Here is a 25,329-nt window from a genome sequence, read left to right on the forward strand (position 1 = left end):
GTTAGTCAAATGCATAAGTAACAAAAAACTTTCGAAAGGTTTGGAAGCAGAGTGGTCAAACCCACTTTCTGTAGTTTTTGAGAAAAATGGGTTCGAAGTTTTGTATTTTCAAGAATGGTGTGACATTCAAAGTGTCACTGCAACGCAGTATTTGGGTTGTGGGTTTAGACCACTTTGCCACTAAAATTTAGACCATAAAATATTAAAGAAATTATATAAAATTCATTCAGGATTTTTTGCGGGTTAGACCACTCTGATTCTAGCCACCTCTTTTGTCCTTGGCGGATGAATTCTAAAGGAACTGGTAAGAATCAAATTATTGAAAAAAAATCCCAATATTATAATAATAATATGTCACATAACATTTGAAAATAATAACATTAATAATAATAACAATAACAACAACAACAACAACAATAATCACAATAATAATAATAATAGAGAATAACTTAAAATACGTCTTTAAAAAGCATTTCCTATTTCAGTGACAGAAGTACTGTTTTAGTACTAATATATAAAATAACATAAGATACACACACACACACACACACACACACACACACACACACACACACACACACACACACACACACACACACACACACACATAATCTTTTTAAAGATGTTATGCATAAGTAACAAGTATAAATCAATTTGTTACAAAGACTAACTGTATTTTTGAATTTTGAATTTTTACACCTACTTCAAATATAACATAACTGTTACACAATACATGCTCAAATATGTTTGGGATTTTTTTTTTTTTTTAACAGTTTGATTCTGCCTAGTCATTTAGAATTTATCTGCCAAGACTAAAATTTTTAACTTTGTTATCTATACCTCGAAGGGTAATTTATCTGGTTTACCCCATTTATTTGTAACATAAACACGTAACATATGTAAAATAAAATTCTTTTCTCCAAGCCTAACCACTACTGATATTCTAAAGTACATGTATTTAAGTAATGATCAGTAGGATAAATAGGTTACTGTACCTTTAATGCAGCATTTTCCTGTAGCGCCTTACAAAGCGTATTGCGCATGCGCCAAGTTAAATATTATGGCGGGGAATGAAGACGTCAGCAAACCTTTTAGCAGCTGATGCACAGTTGACTCTTGACTTTACATACTGAACCAGAAGATGGTTGAAGGTCCGGGTTGCACATTAAACGGAGAGAAAATCCGTTCAAAAGTCAAGAAAGGACAGAAACTGAAAGAGCTCAGAGGCACTTTGATAACATCAACGGTAAGTTAATGTCATGTAGTAGTAAGTTAGTTAGCAAAAACAGCATTTAGCCACTAGCCACGTAGCTGTTGTGTTGCCTTTTGCTGCTGTTAACTAGCTTATGTCCTTTAACAGAAAAACACCTCTGGGACAAATGCCTTCCGCTGTTTTCATGGCTGTCAGTACACCGGTGTCGAAACCCTGGGCAAGGAACTTTTCATGTACTTCGGTCCAAAAGCTTTGAGGTAAAAAAACAAAACAAAAACAAAACAGCAGCTATCTAGCTTAGTCAGCTGCCTGGGGTTTTGGGTGATACGCCAAAATCTGTTATGTGACCGGATTAGGACTTTCTGCAGACTTTATCACTGTCACTGCGTCAAATACTTTATTTGATAGCAGCAGTTACCGACCGTGGAGCCTGCACAGTGTTTACATGGTGTCACACGTTTTGATATCTTATTTAGCTGTGCCATAATCAGCCAACCCCCAGATTTTGTGGCTTCAGCTGGAGGATTAGCGGCACAGAAAACAGTGAAGGGTCGAGCAGACACTGACAGATGAAGTGTCAGTGCTCTGCAGACAGACCTCTCCACAGTTTCTGCTTTCACAGCTATCAAAAATTGTGACCCTGTCTGTATCTACTTCTTTACAGGCATTCAATTACTATGGAGGCTCAATCTTTGGTATCAGCTTTCTTCAAAATACTGTCAGTAAAAATGATTTTAAAAAATGTTTCATGTTGAAGTAAAGCTTACGTTTCCCGAAAGTGTCCACTTAAATATACACTGTATTTATTTGTTTGTGTTGTTTTCTGTGTTGGACCCTTTACTTTCTTTAGTTGTTAATAAATCTGTGATTGTAGGAGGAAATGGGTGAATGATATTGGTAAAACAATTTGTATTTTTTCAATGTAATTGTATTTCTGCACTACAAAGAAGTATATTTTCTGGAGAGTCAACTGACAGCTTGTTTGTGAAGAAAATAACGAGACAGGAATGTGTGTTTTCTGCTTACCCAGTGAATCACATACCCAATAAATAAATCAAGACACTACAATAATGCAAGAGATGTTAACATCTATGTGAAAAATATATTATTTAACAGTTGATATATATAAATATATATATCTAAATGTCAAGAGTTTTAAAAAAAAAAAAAACTGTATACGCCCTGTATTTGTTTCTATATGTATATATCAGTTTTTAAATTTATTTATTTGGTGTTAAGTTCACGGAATAAGCCAAAAACAGCTTCTTTTTTTTCTCGCAAACAGGATTTACACTGAGAAATACAGCTAAGTTTTTCTTCTTATAACCATCTGCTTAAAAAAAAAAAAACATAAATCCCCAATAGTCCTCATGGAACTACATACTTAAAAATAACACAAACAAATATATAACATTCATGTAATGAATACTTTTGTAAAAATAAAATATCTCCAATAAACTTCAGCTTTGTTGCGAGTACAAGCAAAGTCATTATACTATATTACACACTTTATTTTGAAAAAAACATCTAATGCCAAAAACTGAGTATTTAAAGTACTTAATTAATTAGTGTGAACAAGCAGCCAGGGGTGTCAGTTCTTTCTACCAGACCTCTTGCGAGGATAGAGACTGATATTTATTACACAGCTGAGTGGCCATGTACCAGGACACCTCTCTGTCCTTTTGTTGTCAACTCAGGAATTTGTCTCTTACTTTCTTTCATACTTTCATCCTCCAGAGTCCACTTTGGTATGAATGGATCGATGCGTATAAACCCTGCTGAGAAGAAGGATAGAACGGGCTCCGCTCCAGTCTTGGAAATACACCTCACCAACGACATTGTGTGCTTCTTTGACAGCACTGTAGAAATAAGGTAACGGGGACACCAGCCTAGCCTAGATAGATTGAGGTGGCAGAAGTTCACCTTGGGGTATGAGTCTCATTCAGTGAGTATGTCCTATATTATGCTGTCGCTGAAGACAGTGGCTGTTGTTGCATGAAAAATGCCGCCTTTTTAGCTTGACATTTGTCCTGAATGTGACCTGTAAGGTCCTGGTGTAATGTCTGTTGCCAGACGCACATTTATTTCTCCTGTCTGGCAATTTCACCTATGCTGTCCCATTTCATAACAAACAAACCAAAACAGCATATATGAAAGAAACAATTTTGAAATGTGTAACCTCAAGAGATCAAAAGTTGACCTGATGGCACACTTGCAATAACAGAGGCCATACATTTTTATAAAATCTCCCAGTACTAAAAAGCAAGTGTGCTTTCAGGTTAACGGAGGACTGCGAGCAGAGAGTGAGGGCCATGGAGTGTCTGGATGTGTGCTCCACCAAGTTCAGCTTCTGCCGTTCTGAGGAGGCGGTGAGGAGCCAAAGCGGCAGGATGCTTTGTGACGTTCTCCTAGACCAAGCCGTCATGCCGGGAGTCGGCAACATCATTAAAAACGAAGCCCTGTTTGACTCTGGCCTCCACCCAGCCGTGAAGGTATGGAAAAGATGATGGATTGTGTTCAGCAGAGGAATAAAAAAGGAGGGTAAAAATACAAGACAACTCTCACAGAAAAAGTTTAAGCCCTTGTATTATTGAGTGATGCATTGCAATGAGGAGGGTGATATAGGGATAAGACAAACAAACACACTGCGGCACAGATGTGGCCTCCCCTCTGTGCATTTCATTTTTTTCCCCCTATATATACTGTATATACATGGTCTTTGTTGAAGCTTTCCCCTCAAATTTATAGCGTATGTGTATAACATAACCATTAGTAAATTGTTTTCTAATCCTGATCTGCGAATGATACACAAAATATGAGCCATCGAATGCTTCAAATTGCTCTTAGGGAATTTTTTAATAAGCAAACTAAAGATGAAAAGTGTCATTTTAGAGCAACCTATTCACTGCAGGTAAGAGACACTTTGCAGCATGACTACTTCTATTACTCAACTATTACCGGGGGCTATGCTTCACTAGGATGTCTGCCCCCTTTAGAAGTGTTACATGTGGTATAAGAATATAGCACACAGGTCCAAAGCATTAATCTAGCACTCTTGGCCCCTTCTTCTTCTGGGACCACTGAATTTTTGAGCTTCTCCTCTATTACCAAACCCCTAGCTTTCCTGAAAGAGCAACAAGTCCATTTTTTTGCAATTCCTTAGCCAGACTGAGATCCTTGTAGCCTTGGTTACAAGTCTGGACGTGATTTTTCTCCATTGCATCATTTTAAATCAGGTTTTCTCATTCACATCTGGTGTTTTTATTGTTTATATGCTTGTATTATTGATTTGCTGACTGTGAAGCACTTTTCGCCTCTGTTTTGAAATGAAGGGCTATACAAATAAGGTTTATTCACTCTGGCTGTGAACTGTAACTAACTGCTGCTTCATTTCAGGTTCAGCAGCTGACAGACGAGCACATCCACCACTTGGTGAAGATGACTCGTGATTTCACTCTTTTGTTTTACAAGGTTAGAGTTTGATATATCAAATGTTAAAGTGGGCTTGTTACAGACCTCGAAGATCTGAATGGGTGTCTATAGATGTGTACACATTTACTCTTTGGTATTTAGCTGACACTTCATTCAGAGTTATTCGCAACAACAGATTAACTAAAATCCTGTTTTGAAAAGAAAGGAGAGCATAAGTCAAAGAGCCGCTGCCTAGAGAACAGATAAAACACACATTCCTGTCTATATATATATATATAATAGACAAGTGAAGGAACATGATTTTTTCTTTGTCTGTTCTCTTTATCCTTCTTTTTATTAATGCTTGTCTGCCCTCCTCATCTCTATCAGTGTCGCAAATCTGGCTCTCCTCTCTACAAACATTACAAAGTCTACAAACGTCCCCAGTGCGGCCAGTGTTTTCATGCCATCACAGTCTGTCGTCTTGGAGACAACGGCAGGATGACTTACCTCTGTGAGCGCTGTCAGAAGGGAGATCCTAGCAGGGTTGACATCAGGTAAAAACCCCTGTAGGCCTTTTGCACTTTGACTCAGGAGGTATTGTCTTGCATTCTTGTAAGGGCTGCTCCTTTGAAGTTTTGTTCAGATATTGTTTAAAAACATGATACTAGTTGTGTTTAACATTAATGGTAAACCTTTTAACAAGCCACCCCCACCCCCCAAAGCAATGTTTATTTTATGCCACAAATCAGTATTCTGACTTCCATGGCTGACATTTTATTTAGTGTATGTATAAACTGTAATAACATGGTGCTCTGTTGCTTTTCTGCACAGAAGTGCTCCAGTGTCGGGACAAAACCTCTAATCCTCTTGTAACAGTAGTTCTGTAGGTTTTTATTTGAATTCTTAATGCACTTGTTGCTAAAATGTAATACCAGCACAGAGAGCAACATGTTTAAGCGAGGTGTCACATTTCATAACCTAATCTTTGCCGAAAGTTCTAAAGCTCTTTAGATAATATGTTCAAATTTCGAGGGGCCATCTTTGCAGGCAGATGGGCTTGGCAGGGAGTGGGAAGTGTTATGGGGGGAAATTAATGCGCATATAAGGCTGTGTTTGCCAGACAGGGCACAGGCTCAACACCTCCTGGGCTATGTTTGAGCAAAGCTTTGTGAGGGGTTAGAGTCTAAAGCCCTTACAATGCATTACACAGCTGATAAAGCAATCTGTGAGAAGTTTCCTGAAAGCCGCTGCTACTTCCTCTCCCTCCATGACTGTTGGCGTTGCAGATTTGCCTTCTTGTCAAACATAGTCGAACTTCATGTCAGAGCACTAACGTGCACGTTTGGATTCTTGCATATCTTCATCTTCTGCTTGAGCTGCAACTGTTTGTCTTGTTAAATTTTTCGTTTTGACTGTGTGGCTTATAGTCAGGTTGCGAGAATAGTTGTTGAGTCATTTATGTTTGTTGCTCATTTAAATTTGCGGTTGCTATGATTAATTGTTTTAAATACAATCAGTCTGTTAAATTAATGCTTACGTATGCACTCTGTGAATAAATGCTCAAATAATTCTTCCAATATTTGTCAGCTAAACATCTAAACTGTTGGATAATAAGATGACAAAGTGGATTAAACTGAATATAATTTGTGTCATGCCATTTTGTGGTCAGTCTGTTATGGTACATCTTTACATCAAACATTAACAATCCTTCCAGCAAAGAAAGAACTTGCAGTAGGCTCTTCACGTAATCATTTAAATAATCCTCCCAAAAAAACTAAAGAAATGCCTGGGAAATAGACTCATGAATAAGTCTTTAATGTCATCATTATCACCCACTCTTTACTGAATCTCTTCCTGACCTGTCATTATTCCTTAAATAAGATGCAAATTGAAATCTTATATTTTACTTTTTTTTTTGATTCTTTCATATCTATCATCTCAGTAATACCTCTTATATCATAAAACAAAAGATTACAAAGTTTTTAGTATAAAGGGCAACTAAAAACAATGTTTTGTCTTCCTAAAATTCATATTTACAACCCATATTATAGATAACTGTAATTTATGTCATATTGCCTTGTACTGAAGGGTAATTTTCCAAAAATGAAATTGCAGTCAGTTACCAGTTTATTAGGCACACTTTGCTATAACTAATGCAGCGTAATACAACAGCCCTGCAATAAATCCTTCCCCTGTGAAGGTTATATTGTTCAGTTTTGTTGAATCTGTTTTAGAGAGGTGATAATTCAGTTTCATGGTGGTCGTTGAGGCAGCAATTTGTACTGCTGTTGAATTGTATTGTGTAATGCTGAGAGATGTTTGGAATATTTAGCGGCATTACTGTAAAAACGTAGAATAATTGAAAGATATACAGACACAATTGTGTGACACGTTCACGTAAAGTGAAGTAAATGTGTCTGTGTGAACGGTAAGGTAACCTTACATCTGTTTCTGTACAGTAAAGTAATTTCAGTGTCATTTCACATTTTTCACATTCAGTACTTAGCAACAAAGATTTATTCGAATCATCCTCGTACTGTTTTTGTTCGTCCAGTAAGCTCCCCCGCAGAAACAGTTTGATCGGTTGGACCTACAATGAGAGAAGCAATGATAATGTGGCTAAGAAGGAGGAAGAGGACTGGGCCTGTCAACTCTGCACGCTCATCAACCAGCCAGCAGCAAAAGCCTGTGATGCCTGTCTCACTCCAAGACCAGAGGGTGAGTGAAACGTTCTGCCTTTATAGTCACAGAATTTAATGAGGCTTTGCTAACAAGAGCTAAAATAATCGTAGCTGTAGTTTTCTGAATGATAACATGGACAGTTTGACAACTGTGCTTAAGTACTTCTGAGCAAGACTGTAAACACTTAGTGACTGCAGTCAAGTGGGCTCAGCTCTCTGTGGTTGTGTTTGTATGTTGCAGTACAAATAATGAGCATGTCTGTCAGTTGGCTATTTTTCTCTGACTGTCTTGAGGTGTCTTGTGACAGCAGTGAACTAGTATGAAAGAAATGTTCTTGCTGGGTCTCTGTTTCTACAACCAAATCACAGCTGAATGGCTCATTTTAGTATTTTTTATTGTTTTACTATCACACCGACAAATTTCAAATAAATCAAATAATAGCCGACTGAACAACTGAAAAGCTGTACAAGTGTCACTCCACAGTTTGCCGATGGTTTATTTTATACTGAGCTTTCCAAGTAATTTTCAGATAATGCAGTCAGTTCAAACAGAAAGGCATTTTATCGTATTTCTTTCTGTATTCACAAACCATTATTTTTTAGATGTCTGCTGTAGAGATCTTCTATAATTCAGATTTTTAGGGGTCTTTTTATATTAATCAAAGTTTGGTTCAGTCATTTAAGACAATAAAACATTCCTACTTCCACTTCCACAGGGAGAGGAATACTTTTTAGAGGGACTGTAATACTTAATTATCTGAGCTCTAACATTGCTGCAATCAGTGGTTAAAACAGGAGCAAACCTGAGTCGACAAGATATACAAATGTTCACGTCCACCTGCGTTTTACAGCAGAGTGTGTGAGTAAGTAAGGATATGGGCTGTATTTTTAGATTTCTTGGAAATCGGTGAAAATGAACAATGGACGCTTATTTCTCCATGGAAAGCTGACTGAGCACTCCTGTCTGATTTGCATATGTACATTTTTATAAGTGCGTCATCCACAGTGGCTTTGCTCAAGGGCAAGTAGTTTTTTGTGGGACTGGAGAGTTACACTGACTCCCATCTCCTTGTTGATGACTGATTTCAAGTCCATAGTCAAAAACATAAACTTATTTTTAAAGTATTTTAATATGGGGGCCTTTCGCAGAATTTTCCATATGGGCATTTTTAGCACCACAGACTGTGTGACACTTTATTTGACTACACAGCAAAGCATTATAGTGCTTACTAGTAAATTTTATAGCAAGCTAACCACTTAAAAGTAACAGCAACCTGCATTTTATGAGTACCCAGTGTATGAGAATGAGCTGCAGCTGCTGAACCTGAATTGAGATTCTTTCTGGCTCCATCTCCGCAGTCCACAAAGACGACATTAGCGCTGAAGCATCACCCTTCACCGCTGATTTGATTAAATACCCCTGCACCGCTTTCAAGAAACCACAAGAGGAGCTCAAAGTCAACTGGAGGTCTGCATTCGGGACTTCCACCCTTGTTTTCTCTGACTTGAGCAAGAAGCCAAAGCCTGTAAACTTCCCGCTCTCCCCAGTCGGCAGTCATTTGAATTCCTTGGCGGCAGAAGGAGGTTTATATAAATACAGCGTCTGCCAAGGGACAACAAGCCCCAATTATGCCTCTGGTGGCTGGCAGAAGCAAAGTGTCGAGCTCTCCAGTGGGGAATCACTGGCCTCCTACAGTCACCCATCCAAGAAAATGAGAATTGATCACAGTCCCTTTCCCCGTAACAATGCTCAAAATGGAGCCCCCAACTCAGGGTGAGTGAATCTCTTACTTGGCTATTCATGAATAAGTTTATAATAAGAGAACTTTTTTGCAACTTCAGGGAGATGAGCGGAATAAAAAAGCATGTGACTGTGGAATTTTAATGCAACATTGTTAAAAAAAAAAAAGTGCACATTGATAAATAGCTATGGTGGGATTCCAGGCATATACAATTATTATCAACACACATCATCACACACGGTTAGAAAGAGGATGTGTGCTCGCTAATAAGTGTTGATGTGACAGGTATTTCAGCGTTTTATTTAGTATGTGTTGCAAACTAATAAGACTGTTTCTTCACTTCTGTCAGTATGCGCAAAACAGATGCGACAAGCCGTGCAACTTCCATTTCTTCCAGTCCCAGCGCTCCTTGTTGTGCATCCCATCGTCGCCCAGCTGTACTCAGAGTGGTCCACAAGGAGGGGGAGAATAAGGGACGGCAATTCTACTCCTGCTCACTACCAAGAGAGACCAAGTGCAACTTCTTTGAGGTGAGAGTGGAAAGCAACTTATCTCTTTGGCATTGCCTTGAGTTTTAGCTTATCAGCAAACACTGCAATATGTTTACAACAATAACGGAAAGTGTCAACAAAGTTAATAAAAACCTTATTTTCTCTGTTGCAGTGGGCAGACTTGCACTTTCCTCTTTGTCACCATGGGAAACGCTGTTTAATGAGGACCGTTCTAAAACTGGGGCCCAACAATGGTCGGAATTTCTACACCTGCAGCTTTGCAAAGGGTAAACAATGTGAGTTTTTCCAGTGGGCAGAGAATGGACCAGGGGTTTCCATCCTCCCTGGCTGCTAATGTGTTTATAAAATGCAATTACTTCTAAATATAACTTCTACATTTACAGAAATAAATTGATATGAAAAGTTATTGGATAATACAATATTACCAGCATAAAATACACCCATTTCTGACAACTATACACTTCGTGAGAAAAATCCATTAAATGTATGACCTTCAGATCATACCAAACATTTTGCTTGATAAACATGTGTTGTAATTGTCAATTTGCATTTATTTTGTAATATTGTGTATCTATGTACATCTTTTAAACACTTGTTTTAATGTTATCATGATAAAATTGTGATAAATCTAATAAAGAACCGAGATAGGTCAAAGTATAACGAACACTTGAAGTGACCAATGTATTTTTTAAATTAAATTTTATTCATAAATTATATCATCAGCATAAAAATCAAGTATGAAAATTGTGGGGAAAGAGATGCATACATTCATACACCATTTAAAAACAATCTACTGATTTCAGGATTGGTGTGTCGGACTCGGAGTTTGACACCATGTAGTGGAACTGGTTGAAGCCAGGGACTCTGTTACAAGCTGCACCTATGAACATGAAAAAGAAAACAATGTACTGTTAAAGGACAAAAAAAAACTATTTCTTTATTAGTAATGTCTCATTTAGCTGTAGAATCAAATTTTTTATCTGCATATGCTATCAAAATGATAGATCCTATTAGCTTCTTCCATCTGGATATCTCGTTACATTCTGATCTCAATTCCTTGTGGTACAAAGTAGGAAGCATGTTGAAGAAGCAACAGAAGCAGTTTAAGTGTAGTGTGAACAGATATAATATTGATCAAACTGCTGTCTGAAGATAAAAAGGTTATGAGTTTTTGAAGGAGAATAGACAAAGAATGTGCCATTTGGCTGTCATGCTGATTTCAAACTACACTATATTGCCAAAAGTATTCGCTCACACATCCAACTAATCAGAGTCAGGTGTTCCAATCACTTCCATGGCCACAGGTGTATAAAATCAAGCACCTAGGCATGCAGACTGCTTTTACAAACATTTATGAAAGAATGGGTCGCTCTCAGGAGCTCAGTGAATTCCAGCGTGGAACTGTGATAGGATGCCACCTGTGCAACAAATCCAGTCATGACATTTCCTTGCTCCTAAATATTCCACAGTCAACTGTCAGCTGTATTATAAGAAAGTAGAAGTGTGTGGGAACGACAGCAACTCAGCCACCAAGTGGTAGGACACGTAAACTGACGGAGCGGGGTCAGCGGATGCTGAGGCGCATAGTGTGAAGAGGTGGCCAACTTTCTGCAGAGTCAATCGCTACAGACCTTCAAACTTCATGTGGCCTTCAGATTAGCTCAAGAACAGTGCTTCAGCAGAGAGCTTCATGGAATGGGTTTCCATGGCTGAGCAGCTGCATCCAAGCTGTACATCACCAAGTGTAATGCAAAGTGTGGGATGCAGTGGTGTAAAGCACGCCACCACTGGATTCTAGAGCAGTGGAGACACCTTCTCTGGAGTGACCAATCACGTTTCTCCATCTGGTAATCTGATGGACGAGTCTGGGTTTGGTGGTTGCCAGGAGAACGATACTTGTCGGACTGCATTGTGCCAAGTGTAAAGTTTGGTGGAGGGGGGATTATGGTGTGGAGTTGTTTTTCAGGAGCTGGGCTTGGACCCTTAGTTCCAGTGAAAGGAACTCTGAATGCTTCAGCATACCAAGACATTTTGGACAATTCCATGCTCCCAACTTTGTGGGAACATTTTGGAGCTGGCCTCTTCCTCTTCCAACATGACTGTGCACCAGTGCACAAAGCAAGGTCCATAAAGACATGGATGACAGAGTCTGGTGTGGATGAACTTGACTGGCCTGCACAGAGTCCTGACCTCAACCCCATAGAACACCTTTGGGATGAATTAGAGCAGAGACTGAGAGCCAGACCTTCTGGTCCAACATCAGTGTGTGACCTCACAAATGTGCTTCTGGAAGAATGGTCAAAAATTCCCATAAACACACTCCTAAACCTTGTGGACAGCCTTCCCAGAAGAGTTGAAGCTGTTATAGCTGCAAAGGGTGGACCGACGTCATATTGAACCCTATGGATTAGGAATGGGATGTCACTTACGTTCATATGCGAGTCAAAGCAGGTGAGCGAATACTTTTGGCAATATAGTGTATCTCTTTACATTCTGATCTCAATTCCTTGTACAAAGTAGGAAGCATGTTGAAGAAGCAACAGAAGCAGTTTAAGTGTAGTGTGAACTGATATAATATTGCTCAAACTGCTATTTGAAGATAAAAAGGTTATGAGTTTTTGAAGGAGAATAGACAAAGAATGTGTCATTTGGCTGTCATGCTGATTTCAAACGGTCATCGCCATGAGAACCAAGCAATGTCAAGGTAGAACAGACTGCACTTAGTTAAAACTACATGACAAACTTTTGACCAGAAGGTGATTTAATGTAACTTTCATATACAAATTATTTGACTTGTTAGTACCTGACCTTTCAGGCTTTAATTTTGCAACTAGTTTTAGAAAGCATTTCTCTGAAAATCTCAAAATGCCAATTCAATCATCACAAAATTACATTCAGATAAACTTTAAGCAAACTTACTACAATGTTTATGGTCAGGCTTAAGCAGATTTAATATCTTTGGCAAATATATATTTTTTGGTGTTACTGTAGTAAAGCTACAGAAAAATGCATTCATCACTGTAAGATTAGATTACTTCTGAGTCTAGGTATAGCCTCGGATTTAAAAAGCTTAAATTTACTATTATTTATTAAAAAAGCACTAAACAATTGAGACTACTAAAAACTGTTGTATTTTTCATACACATTGTGTATGACTACACTGTTATCTCAGTCCGATTTACACTAGATTTTCTGAAATACGTTTTTTCAGATGTTTATTGTGTACGTCTAACATGCTGCTAGGTGAATATCAGCCGAATATATTTATGGCCACATCTCATTACCTTTGGCAAGGAGCATTGCAGTCTGTATTTGCGAATCCAAACACTCACCATAATGGCCTGTTGTGTTAGCACAGATGATGGCTCCAAAGAACTCGGAGTAATGCCTCTTGATTCTGGAAATGGCCGACTTACAGGCTGCCGAGGGATCGGCCCCGGCCCTCATCAGCTCCACGGCCAAGTAACTGTTGGCAGGATTACATGGAGTACCATGAGGCAAACTAACAAGTGCTGTCAAGGCCACCAACCAGGATGATGATAGTGATGTTCTTGAAATTATAACGTGGGATGGAGCTGATGCAAGAAATAATATGATATCTGGAAACCCTAAATTGAAAAGCGGTATTATTCCCAGGATCACTTCATGGTATGCAAAATCATCATGTCACTATTGTTAGGTGTTGACAAGGGTACAGCATCAACAAACTGGGAGAAAATGTAGTAATTTGCCATTATTTTTAAATAGCTTCCTCCATGCAGACACTAATAACTGTCATTAACTCCATTAGCCTGCGGTCAATTGTATATAATGACAAGTGACACGTATGCAATTGGAAAAATGGACCTCTGAGAAAATATATGCTTTTCAAAATGAAAAATAGGTAAGAACCTTCAATAATTCTGACAAGAGATGTACCATGTTACGTGTTATTTTTAAGACTATACAATATGCCAGCCAGTGAATAAAATCCCCATTTTTGCACGTGTATTTCATCTATGAATATACACTAATTGGCCACAAAATAATAACCACTGGCAGGTCGAATGAATAACACTTGCCATCTTGTCAAATTGAAATGTGCTGTTGTAAAATATTGGATCCTGACATTCATGTGTCTGTTACTGTGGCCCATACCACCCACCTGAATATTTTTTTAAGCCCAAACACATCCCATTATGCCCTTTAATATAAGAAAAACTGCTCAGACGTGCCCACGGCATTGATGCAGATGAGTTATTGCTGTTTACAGTAAACTCCATAAGAAGACTTGTGATTACACTTACCAGTTATTTAACAGCCAGGAATGTGTGCATTTATAAACACACTAGTAACACGGTTCTCCTGGAAAAACAACCCCCCACTAGTTCCAGCAAGTGAGACAGAAAACAAAAATTGAAATAGGCAGTCCTTAGGTTTTCATGTGCCGCGATGAAAGCTGAGAGCTACTTAGGACAGTATGTGTGCTCACCAAACTATCCTGGATAAATAAATCTTAAGAAAAAGAAACCCCTTATGAGACTGCCATATTCTCACAGCCTGGAAACAAACAGTCGCTTTAGTGAAATCTTGGTTCTTCTGTGGAATATACAAATGACAGTTTGGGGGCAAAGTAGTCACGCCTCCACTCTTTATTATACTATTTATGTGCTTCCAGCTGGAGGCACTCAACCAGAAGTTGGCTGTTTAAAATATACACGTCACAAATGTCAATATTTTCCTGAGATTTTTTTTTTCTGTTAAGGGAAAGCTACATAACAGTGCTGTTACTCAAAAGGTAGCTGGGAAATAAACTCAGGTTAGGCTGTATGAAGGATTCAGACAATATGTCTTATGGAATTTTAGGTGCAACTTGATGGCTGTATACTTATGTAAGGAAAGATGTAAAGCTCAACACTCCAACAGATGAAGCATTTATGATGCTGCAGTAATCAAGCTGTTGTTACCTGAAGCAAAAATGTTTCTGCAATTCACTACTTGGGTGAAGATTGAGCAATCTGTTGAAAATGTTGGGTTTTATTTTTTACTCTGAGCTCACGATCAAAAAGAAACCCTCCTTTACATTATGTACGTGTCTTAGATTATTTTTCCTTTATCCATATTAATGGTTAAAAGATCTATGTAGGTCTAAAGATTTCAGATTTTCCCTTGTTAAATAACCCATTTCATGTCTTTGAGGCTATCATTTTCCCACATGCAATAGTGAAGCCAGTGACAAAGATAAGAACACAGGAAAGACATTTTTAATTTATTAAGGACATGGTTGAGGTACCTGGGTAGAAAGCGCATCATGACGTCTCCATCTCCAGTAGCTGCAGCGCCACCAACTGCGCTGTCTGCATAGGCCCCTGCACCAACAATAGGAGAATCCCCAACACGACTGCAGGACGGAAAACATGACCAAACACAGATCAGTGTCAATATTTAATGACGCCAATCTAGTACGATTTTCCTAGATAATACACACTTCAAGTACATTTAAGGTATTAAAATCAATCCAATGTATACGCCTTACACTTGAATACCTCTGCCATGCAGTAATAAAAAAAAAAAAAATCATTCAAGGTCTTCCCCTAATGTGATGTAGGTGGTCACAAACCTTGTTTTAAAGCTCCAGGAGGAATCGGTTTGAAATGTCAAGAGGGTATCTCTACCACAGTGATGGGCTGCTCATCCATTGTGTTGAATGTAGTTACCCCTCTGTGATCTTTCTGGCCGCTGTCTCAAGGAAATTTCTCTTCTCTTAAAAGTATCCTCCAGAATGTGTTGCTTCTGTGCTGCCTTTGCCTGATATACCTGTGAACTCACTGTGCTGTTTTTTTTAGGTGCCAATTCAAATTTGTAGTGTTGAATGCAGCCCTGCTACTTGTCTTAAAATACTTGTAGACATTACAGGTAGCTGTTGGATTGAATTTGTTTTCCAGTTTAAAATATTTCCACACTGCAGACATTTTAACATCCTGCAACAATTAGTGCTCTCCATCCACCCTCCAGCCCAGTAGGTGGCAGTAATGCACCTTTGTTGTTGTGTTTGCAAACTGCCAATCAAACCAAAAAAAGAAAAGGAGAGCAAATCGCAATCTCCCTTTACGACACAAAACGATCAAGCTTAAGTTTGTGTTCAATAAAGTGGATAGCATTCAGTTATTAAATGCCTTGATCAGCCTCGATCCCAGTCATCCAGCTCAGATCAAAACGCTAATCATCAGTACTTAAAGTGCCAACTGGTCTATCCAGTAGCTGTGTAAAGCACCCATATTTTTAAAGCATTAAAAATGAGTGAACAAAAAACGTTCCCTCTAAAAACTCTTTGAGTCTTGGAGCTCAGATGAACATAATCTACATACCCTGGAACCTTGTGAGTAAGTCCATTGGTTGATGTACCAGCAGCCACGTGACCATCTCGATCAAGAGCAATCATCCCTGGTGCAAAAACAAAAAAGATAATACTGAAACACCACTTGTTACTTGTCACTGCTTGTTAGTTTTTAGGAAGAAGCAAGACAAGGTCATTGGAAACTCTCATGTATGCTAGTGCTGACACTGATTAAGTTTTTGAGCACACTACTAAATTCCTTGCAGCTCCAGGTGCACTGATCGATACATAAAGCTCGCTCTGACCCATTAAAAGAACTCGGGTCGAAGGGATAACTAATCACCGCCTGTCTTGGATTGCATCTTTTTAGAAAGAAACACAAATACAAGACCTCAAAAAAGTGAACTCTTCCCTCGTAACCTCTGCTTTAGTCTGTGTGTCTATGCTCATTTCTGTTCGGCCTGTTATACTGCTGCACATTCTCTCATACCTGTCTTGTTTCAATGAGGTGCTGGAATACTAAAGTATAAAATGCCCCAGGAAAGCTGGCTTCGGTGTCAAATGATAAAACCTACCTATAGTGTCATGGGAGTGCGTATTAGCATGCCGTGCCCTCTTGCTCCGTGCCACTGTCGCCTTGGGCCTGTAGGGTCCACAGGACTTGGAAGGATCTGGATAGACATTCTTTTGACAGGAGAGAAAACTACATCGCTGTTGCATTGTAGCATCATCCTGGGACTTAATTACTGTCACAGCACACAAACAAGACATGCGGATCTGTAGGCACTTTGATTTACCATGATTTAATTACACAAAACCTTGAGCACTACTGTCAACAAGTGTTTTGGTATCCAACATAAAATAATATAAAGTAGGTGAGATTTTTTTTTCATCTCCTTCTGCAGTCAAATACCAGATTATGATGAAACACAGACTGTACCCACTCCTTCATTCTAAGCTGTTCTGAATAGCCAGCACAGACTGCAATGATTATCTGTCTGAGTGTAGAGCAGTATGACAAAGGGTATCCATGTCTCTCTAATTCAAGGCGTCTTCTCCGCTCTTAGAAGTGACTGAGTGCACTGGCTCGACCTGCGGGGAGGTGTGAAGAGTTCATTCTATTCCTCTGATGCCACAGGTAAGTGAAATGCTGCTAACAACTGTCAAATTTTAAGATCAATGAGGAGCGACGACAAGCTGTGATTTTTGTAAACCTCTGAGAAAAAAATGCTATACCTTTGTGCAGCCTTAATTTAAAATGTGAACTAAAACTTAGAGGTCTTCTAATATAGAATATGTGAGACAATTACTTTTTTTATTTTTTACCAGGCGTTCATCATGCCAACGTTTAAATTCGCTTGCCTTTGTTCTGAAAGTGTATGTGCATTATTCATAAAGCAAAGGCTGCTATATTACCTTCATGAAGGTGAATGTAAAACCCTTGAAAACATTCTCCTTGCTTATAACTAATGCAAGTGCAGTTTTTACCCCAGTCACCTCAGCAGCATTCTGAAGTTTTGCAAAATAAGCGCATCGAAGAAATAATGTATTTACGATATAAAAGGAGAATAATGATTTTTTTTCTAGAGATTCAAGCTGTTACAATTCTTAATTTATACCTTAACCGCACCTAAACCTTATTAAATATTGGACTATCACTTCAGGTGTGCTTATTTTTCTAAACATAAATGGATTCTTCAATTTATAACGGAAGTGTACATTATTTCCTGTAGGCTTTTATCTTGCGCCATTTTTCAGTATTTACAGATTAATATCTTCTATGTAGCAACTCTACAACTATTTTTGATGTACTCTAACTTATGAAAGAAAAGGTTCATTTCTATGAGTAATTCAGGGAACCTTGAACCAATCAAGCGAGGGGAAAATCTGGACGGTACAAGTGGTTTGTTCCTGAACTAGAGTCATGAAGAGTTAGAACACAATCTGTCCTTGTACCGGGTAGCCCCAAGTATAAATGGTGTAAATTAGATCAACAGAACACTGGATAGTCTCTGGGTTGAGACCAGTTGACGTATTGTGGAGATTTTGGGATGTTATTGGGGGAGTGAATGGGAGAGTTTTAACGGATTGCAACAACTCCGTGCTGTGGGGCATCGCCTCTTCCACGAAAGCTGACTTTTTATGAACTACTTTAGTATGCCTGTCAATTTTGCAGTTTAATATCAATCTTTTAGGAGCAGCACGCCTGTAGCCAACACAAGTGAGGCAAAACACACACTTACACACACATACACACACCTTTCGATAATTAGGTTGGCAGTTGCCCTTCAGCCACTGCGAGAAAATATTCACAGATTTGTTGGTAGTCAGGTCTTCTGCAATGAAGCCCATGTTTTCGGCAAACACAGAAGCTATAAAGAGAGAAGAAATACTTTCAGGTCAAGTTAAACATTCCAGACCACTCTGACCTTGGGTTATGAGGAAAACAAAGGGTCACAAACAAAGACGGGACTGGAGGCAATCTCATTTCATTTAAGCTTGTAGCCTTGGTTTGTGAATGAGGACAAGTTCCTGCTGCTCTGAATTGTGGTGACCTTCCCTCTCCCTGAAAAATGACGGTTCAATTAAATGAATAAGTTGTTCTTCACACACAAACTAAAATTATTTGATTTCAAAGGTACTTATCACACTGGAATAAAATGTTCCAATACTGGCTTATAGTTTTCTTTAAATGGCCTGTCAAGAGGTGGCCTATTATTCTTTCTCTGCTCACATACCGCCCTCATGAAAATAATGTAAGCTCATGCTTATATATGCTTTGTTTCCAGGCACTTCAGTGCTCCTCAATCAATGTTCAAGACATCACACAGTAGCTCAGACTCATGCGGTCATTATTAACTGCTAATGTTAGACTTATACAGATTAAAGCTTTTACTGTCTACAAGGCTTTATCCCTAATGTACTAAGTGCCCACTTGAGATAACTAATGCAAATTCAAGTGTCCTTAAAGCATATTTCTATCATTTCCGTTCAAACTCTACAAACCTGCCCTTACAAAGGAACTTGTATTAGATCAGTAAATAGAATTTCCATACAACCTGTTGTTCAAATAAATGAATGGGCTTCAGAATGTTAAGCTTATTCCTTTTCAACATTAACCATGACTGTTTTGTTTATTTCATTTAATCTTTTGTAGTCAACACATACCCGACTCTCCCACTAGCAGTGTGTGGTCAGTGTGCTCCATCACGGCTCTTGCAACTCCAATGGCATTCTTGATTCTTCTCAGGTCTGCAACTGCACCAACCTCCATTGTATCACTGCTCGCAGAGAGTATAGAGACAAGAAACATTCCTGCTAGCTTCTTGGACACAAATAGCATCTGCAAGTAATCTGTCGACAAGGTGTGGGTGCATGTCTCAGACGCTGCACTCACCCTGCTGACCCCCTGTGCTTTTCATAAACAGCTGCCCAAACATTACTACAAATAGTGTATTGTCTTTAGTATGAGTGAGCATTGATTTTAGAATATAAATTTATGAAAAATTCCTACAGTACAATGTTCAGCTTTCTTCATGTGAGTGAAGTTTAACCCAAAGTCCTCATCTGTTTTTTTGAAACTGTAGTTTGTGGTTGTATTGTAATTGACAGTATAGCCTCAAAAAAAGAGTTCATAGAGTTGAGTCAACTGCTCCCGGACACAATATGAAAGATTTAACATTTTTACAGAGCTACATTTTATTGCCAGACTGTGCTATTGGATTGCATTAAACTGTACAAGCGTTTAGATTCTTGCGCTCAGAGTGCACAGTATGCCCGCTGTTGATAGCTAGTGGATTTCCTATGCAGCTATACTAGATCATGTGTGGGAGCCTATCCTTTCCCCACAATGCATTCATGGCTATGTAAACAAAAAACAGTCCATTTTCCGGCAAAATGAAAGAAGGAACATTCCATAGAGAAATAACAGCTTGCCGCTCACTTTTTGTTGTCAGCTGACATTTGCTTCCAATATTAACTTCTGAGTGTGTAAATGTTTAGATTTAAGGACCTAATAATTGGCAAGCTTTCAGATCCTGATGAGACACTTAATTGGTGTTTTATTGAAGCAGGGCTAGCAGGAAAGGTCAACCAGTTAAGTCTGTAAATGTTACAGGTACAAACACGGCACCAGCACAAATTGCAAAAACATGAAGTAACTATGTTGACAGCTGCCAGCGCCTAATAAACATGATGAAGACCTTGCACATTTTCAATTAAATACCGGTAATTTCTAATTTTAAAAAGTGTCACAAACATTTCTTTGTTCATTTATAAATAGCTCAGGCTTAATTAAATAGTACTAAAGCAGAACATTTGGGAAGGATAAAAAAATGGGCTTGCACTGTCTTAGAAAGCTGCTTTTGTGGTGCACAAATAACAGTTAATACAGACAGAAACGACAACTGTTAGATTCCATTAACATAAAAAAAATAATAATTTTATGTTAACAATCTTTACTGCACTGGAAATATTTTTTTTAGCATGCCATGGCCTATTTTTTACTTTCCATAACAGCGCAGTGTATGTCCATGCTTTACCCGTTCATGATCATGGCATCCAGCGTGGTCTCTCCAGACTCATCTGGGCTCCCGCCATAGCCCACACTGCCATCACACTGCTCCATTTCACAGCGGGCACAGCCTTTCTCCACTGCATCCAACACTGAGCCACCAGCCTTCAGGGTACTCCATGCTGCAGATGCAAGGAATCATTCAGCATGTGATATCCAATGAAACAAGTCCCGTATCCATGGCAGGAAACACAACCTCTGCCAGTCACATTATTGAATGTGACAAGGTGTGTTCACCCTGGCCTGAAAATCTCTTTTTGACTAGCTCCAGTTGAGTTTGGCAAAGACACTGCCGATAAAAGACAGTTTGTGTTATAATACCACAAAATATTTGACAAATACAAGAAATACATCTGTAAACATGCAATAAATTTAGCTATGCATTGGCTTAGGTTGATAGTGTATACATCAGCACTGACTTTAGGTTCACAAAAGTGTTTTTTTTTAATCTCCTAGAAACACGTGACAACAATATCCTAACTCACCTATGCTTTTTGAAGGTTTCATAGACCCCATATAGTGCCCATAAAGTCTCACATGTCCTCATAGTGTTGTAGTTTTTTTGTTTTTTTATTTAGTTTTCAGCTACACCATAACTGTATAAACCCTGGTTTGATGGCAGTTCAAAATGGGCAGTTTAGCGTTGAAAACCAATGATCTGCTGCTTTCCCTATCTGCCAGAGCTGTCAATCACAGTTTAAGCTGGATGGCTGATGGTTAGTCGGTACAACACAGCACCTGGGCCAAATTCCTCTTACTGGCTTGTAAAGCTGTGAGGCTAACTAGGTGTGGCGTGGCTTGAGGAATGGCATAAGTGATTGCTTTATATCTTAATAGATTTTTTTTTCTTAATAAACAATAAAAACGGATTTTCACCATATGAGACCTTTACATTCTGTTAAATATGTGGTACTTATTCAGATCTTTTCACCAAATTTCCAAACCTGGGCTGATGAGTTCAAATTTCAGATGATGTGTAAGATGACCAGTATGATGTCTTCCTATTAAAGCTGAAGCATTTGGTCTCTGATCTCCCAAGTGCCTATGAGGGATCAAAATACCAACTGGTAGCACTGCCACCAGCTTGGCTCTACATTTTCAGGCTATTCTATTATGTCCAGCAGGATGTTACCACAAATTTCTGCTTTTATCATTTCTAATTTTTCAATCTATAAATTCTATTCAGCCACTAACTTCTCTAACTGTGTGAATTTCTCTCGGAATATAATCATTTTCCCTTCATATCAAACACAGTATTTCACTCCCTTTCTCTTAGAAATTGCTGCAGAAAAGAAGAGGAGATTAACTTCCTATTGTCAGCTGCTTCTGTTAGCCCCCAAAGGAAGAGAGATCTGCATGGGCGGATCAATAGTTGTGGCTCACAGATTACACCTTTAAATATCTCCCTGCAAAACAGATAGCTGGGTACATTTTTCATTTTCATAGCCACCACGGGGAAAAGAAGTGACATGCATCTGATAAATTAAAGGGCATCCATCTATCAAATAGTGAGATTTTGAAGTTAACTTTAATCACCTACAGGTCTGAGCTGTTGCATGAGGTGCTTTGAATACCATTTCTATCAATTCTTTTTTTTTTTTTTTTGTGCTGAGCTGCGCACCTGGTGGAAATCCACTTGACGGATAAGTCACAAGCAATTTGAACATGTCCAATGTATCATCCTGAAGGAAATCAAATAGAGTGAGGGCACACCTAGCAATGGCAGTTATGAAGCCTAGTGGGTTCTGCCCATCTCATATCCACATCTAAGACTCTATTGGCCTTATATACTGGACAGATAAGCTCGAGTTTAATCACAAAGACACGGAAAAAAAAAGAAAAGGTAACAAAAGTATAACAATTTGAGGGAGAATTCTGAAAAAAATAGTGGTTATGAAGCCTGCCAGTGATTGCACGGCACCACACATACAACACAAACACATTCCATTTCATGAAGGAAACTTCAGAATAAATTTATATTAGACCAACATCACTTGTAAAGGGCTGCAAATAAGACACGTTTTCATTATCAATAAATCTGCTGATCATTTTCTTTAGAAAACGATCAATCATGTGATCTATAAGATGTAAAAAAAAATATTGAAAAATAACAATCAATCAATCGACATGCCTTTCAGCGTAGGTGACCATTTCTCTCCATCTAATCCGATCTTTTGCTTTCAAATTGTGAATGCTGCCCGTCCCATGTGTAGCCATGATGTCAGTCCGTCTATCATTTTCATTCTCTGTCTGCCTCGGTCTCTCTTCCCATTAATTCTTCCAGTTGTAACTATATATTTCTGTGACTGTGCCCAAAAGTGTTGATTGCTGTTTCCTAATTTTGTTCAATAGCATATGATTTGTGTTTAGTAATTTTAGAAATAACAGTGCTGATTATTATGAATGATAAATAACCTAATGTCAATTTGGGGTCGCGTTTTAACTTACAAATACATAACAAAGTCATACAACAAATCCTTGGATTTGAGAATCAGACAGTGGCTGGTATATTTATTTAGTGAATTAATAGCACAGTTTATTGATTATCACAACTGTTGCCAATAAATAACATATGATGCTACTTAACTTATAAAACTATAGTCTGCAGGTAACCAGGGCTCCAACTAATTAATATTTTCATTACTGAATAATTGGTCCTTTGTTTCATCCATGAATCAATTAATTTGTTTAGTCTAGAAAATAGTAAATAAAACTGTCAATCAATGTCTGCCAAAACCCACAATGACATCCTCAAGTGTCTTGTTTTGTCCAGAACACAAAGGTATTCAATTTACACTCATAGAGCTATACAGAAACCACAAAGCTTCCAAATTTAAGAAGCTCTAAGCAAAGAATTTACACTTTTTAAATTAAGAAACCACTGAAATGATTAATCAGTTACAGAAACAATTGCAGATTATTTAATAGTTGACAACTAATTGATTAACCAACTTATTATTGTAGCTTTACAGATAACTAGACAAGTAATTATTTAAGAGTTTAAAGAAGATTTGTTCTTTAAAAGATAAATCATAATAACATCATATACTAATATGATATACTACAAAAAATAAACCATATTAGGCTGTCAGCCTTGATGCAGATGCACGGATCATCTTGTAATGACTTCTCTGCTGGGTTAGCAATAATACAGAAAAATTGTAAATATATCTGTTGTTAGACATGCACAACAGTTTTAGCGACTTAACTTTTGTTGTAATTATCAAACTGAAAGAGGAAGCACAGCATACAGTAAAATAGCCTATAAAGTGCAGAATTTCTTGTGACTAGCCTGTCCAGGGATATTTAAAGCCCGGACAAATGCAGAGACAATACGTTGGTGAACTCTAATATTTGTTTAGGGTTATTTATGGACCACAGTGTCACATGACTGAGCTCTATGCTGATTGAATCTTTTCTAACTACTCCGTGTACACGCAAGTACACAGTAAAAGTCTCCTACCTTCATACGTGGCGTTCTTGAAAGGCCAGGTGTTGATAACAAGAGGCAACGACGAGTGTCCAAGTGGGAACAGCAACGTTAAAGAGGAAATCAGGAGCGAAATTAACATTTTGTCGTGTCGATTAATGAGCTTCACAACGACTGTTTCATTTCAACGCTACTGTCACAGCGTTAACACTTAATGTCCCACCGAGGCTAAATAAAACAAGAGAAAGGAGGGCTGCTAAAGAATCCGTTTGCTATAAAAGCTGCAGTTTGATTTAATCGAACATTACAGTTAAACTTCCTTGTTGTGTCACATGCCGAGTGGGCGGGGCCGGCCTTAAAGGGACAGTACACATATTTCAAAGCAGGGGGAAGCAAAAACAAAACAAAGGTGACTGTAATAACCTTTAAGCGTTTAAATAATGCATGCAACACCATTTGTTTTTGGGAAACAAAGGCGGAAAAATAAATGTAAAATGCCCAGAGATTTAGTTTTGAATTATTTATTTCAAGAGTCAATCAGTGTCATTTTGGGTAGCAGCGTTGCTCCACCGCCTTAGGTTTTCTTCAGGGTTTACTTATTTGTTATTTGGGACCCAAAACTTAGTCCTATAAAATGTTTTGACAGAATAAAAAAAAAGGTATATGTTTTCAGACCTGCGATTTATTTATTTTTTAAAAAATTCTTATCCTTAATGAATAAACAAATCGTACCTGGGAAGTCATTACAAGTGTTCAAAATCTCCAGAAATATAATTCACACAGTGGTGGAATTTGATGAGGACACCAAACAAAATTGTTTCCAGCAGATCCAAATGAATTAATTCCTCCAACAGAGGTTATATTTTTAATTACCAGCCCTTAAAAAAATGAAGAAAGTGCAAAAGCGGATGATAATGGGTGCCCAGGTATCCACCTTTCCTATTAAAAATACAGGCTTTGGTCAACATTTCCCCAACTTTTGAGGCCTCAAACATAAGTAGAATTTGATTTGTGGCAAGTACGGCAAGCCAAGGCTCCAGTTTTTTGCCATTTTGGTTTGCGAAAATTGTGATGCGGACTCACTCATTGTCATGGGACCACAAAAAGGGGTGCCAAGGGGTCTGTATATTCTCATTATATGTGCGAAGTTTCAAGTTGCGTTTATGCTGTCTTCGTGTTGCGATTTAACAGCTTATTTTGCCCCACCAAATGTTCCCAACACTTCTACTGAACAGCAAAACTGATGGTGATTCAACACACATCACAGCGAATCTCATGTTTATTGAAACATATTCACTTCTAATGCTAATTGTTGTCACAGCGTTGCCAATTTTTAGCTTTCTAACAAGCAAGTATCTCACAACAAACAACATCCTTAAAGTCTCACAACTCGACAGCCGTCTTGGTAATACCCCCAGGCGTCGACCTAACAAGACTGGGTCCCTATC

The 25,329-nt window shown here is 38.4% G+C and overlaps 2 protein-coding genes across 2 annotated transcripts; one reads left to right on the forward strand and one right to left on the reverse strand.

The window, feature by feature from the left end:
• Positions 1 to 1,072: 1,072 nt before the first annotated feature.
• neil3 (nei-like DNA glycosylase 3) lies at positions 1,073 to 10,220 on the forward strand. The gene is made up of 10 exons (XM_023289709.3): positions 1,073 to 1,246; positions 1,361 to 1,470; positions 2,951 to 3,085; positions 3,492 to 3,705; positions 4,610 to 4,684; positions 5,015 to 5,181; positions 7,182 to 7,345; positions 8,668 to 9,082; positions 9,400 to 9,580; positions 9,714 to 10,220. Exons 1-10 carry the CDS (start codon positions 1,142 to 1,144, stop codon positions 9,894 to 9,896), a joined length of 1,749 nt encoding a protein of 582 aa, XP_023145477.1. The 5' UTR covers positions 1,073 to 1,141; the 3' UTR covers positions 9,897 to 10,220.
• Positions 10,221 to 10,244: 24 nt separating this feature from the next.
• Positions 10,245 to 24,224, reverse strand: aga (aspartylglucosaminidase). Its single transcript, XM_023289723.3, has 9 exons — positions 23,915 to 24,224; positions 20,420 to 20,573; positions 19,047 to 19,159; positions 18,138 to 18,250; positions 16,454 to 16,562; positions 15,910 to 15,985; positions 14,835 to 14,942; positions 12,895 to 13,028; positions 10,245 to 10,442 (listed from the first exon to the last, which is right to left on the reverse strand). The coding sequence occupies exons 1-9, from the start codon at positions 24,021 to 24,023 to the stop codon at positions 10,342 to 10,344; spliced, it is 1,017 nt and encodes a 338-aa protein (XP_023145491.1). The 5' UTR covers positions 24,024 to 24,224; the 3' UTR covers positions 10,245 to 10,341.
• Positions 24,225 to 25,329: the final 1,105 nt, after the last annotated feature.

Source organism: Amphiprion ocellaris, chromosome 13 (genome assembly GCF_022539595.1).
Source record: "Amphiprion ocellaris isolate individual 3 ecotype Okinawa chromosome 13, ASM2253959v1, whole genome shotgun sequence".
Lineage (NCBI taxonomy): Eukaryota > Metazoa > Chordata > Actinopteri > Pomacentridae > Amphiprion > Amphiprion ocellaris.

Excerpts from the sequence above, each read along its gene's own strand:
- aga (XM_023289723.3), bottom strand. The coding sequence starts at position 24,023 with ATGTTAATTTCGCTCCTGATTTCCTCTTTAACGTTGCTGTTCCCACTT. Across the intron at positions 20,574-23,914 it reads CAAGAACGCCACGTATGAAG|CATGGAGTACCCTGAAGGCT; the intron begins GTAGGAGACTTT and ends TTGCATCTGCAG. Across the intron at positions 15,986-16,453 it reads GCACTCCCATGACACTATAG|GGATGATTGCTCTTGATCGA; the intron begins GTAGGTTTTATC and ends TTTTTGCACCAG.
- neil3 (XM_023289709.3), top strand. The coding sequence starts at position 1,142 with ATGGTTGAAGGTCCGGGTTGCACATTAAACGGAGAGAAAATCCGTTCA. Across the intron at positions 1,471-2,950 it reads TTCGGTCCAAAAGCTTTGAG|AGTCCACTTTGGTATGAATG; the intron begins GTAAAAAAACAA and ends TTCATCCTCCAG. Across the intron at positions 9,083-9,399 it reads AATGGAGCCCCCAACTCAGG|TATGCGCAAAACAGATGCGA; the intron begins GTGAGTGAATCT and ends CACTTCTGTCAG.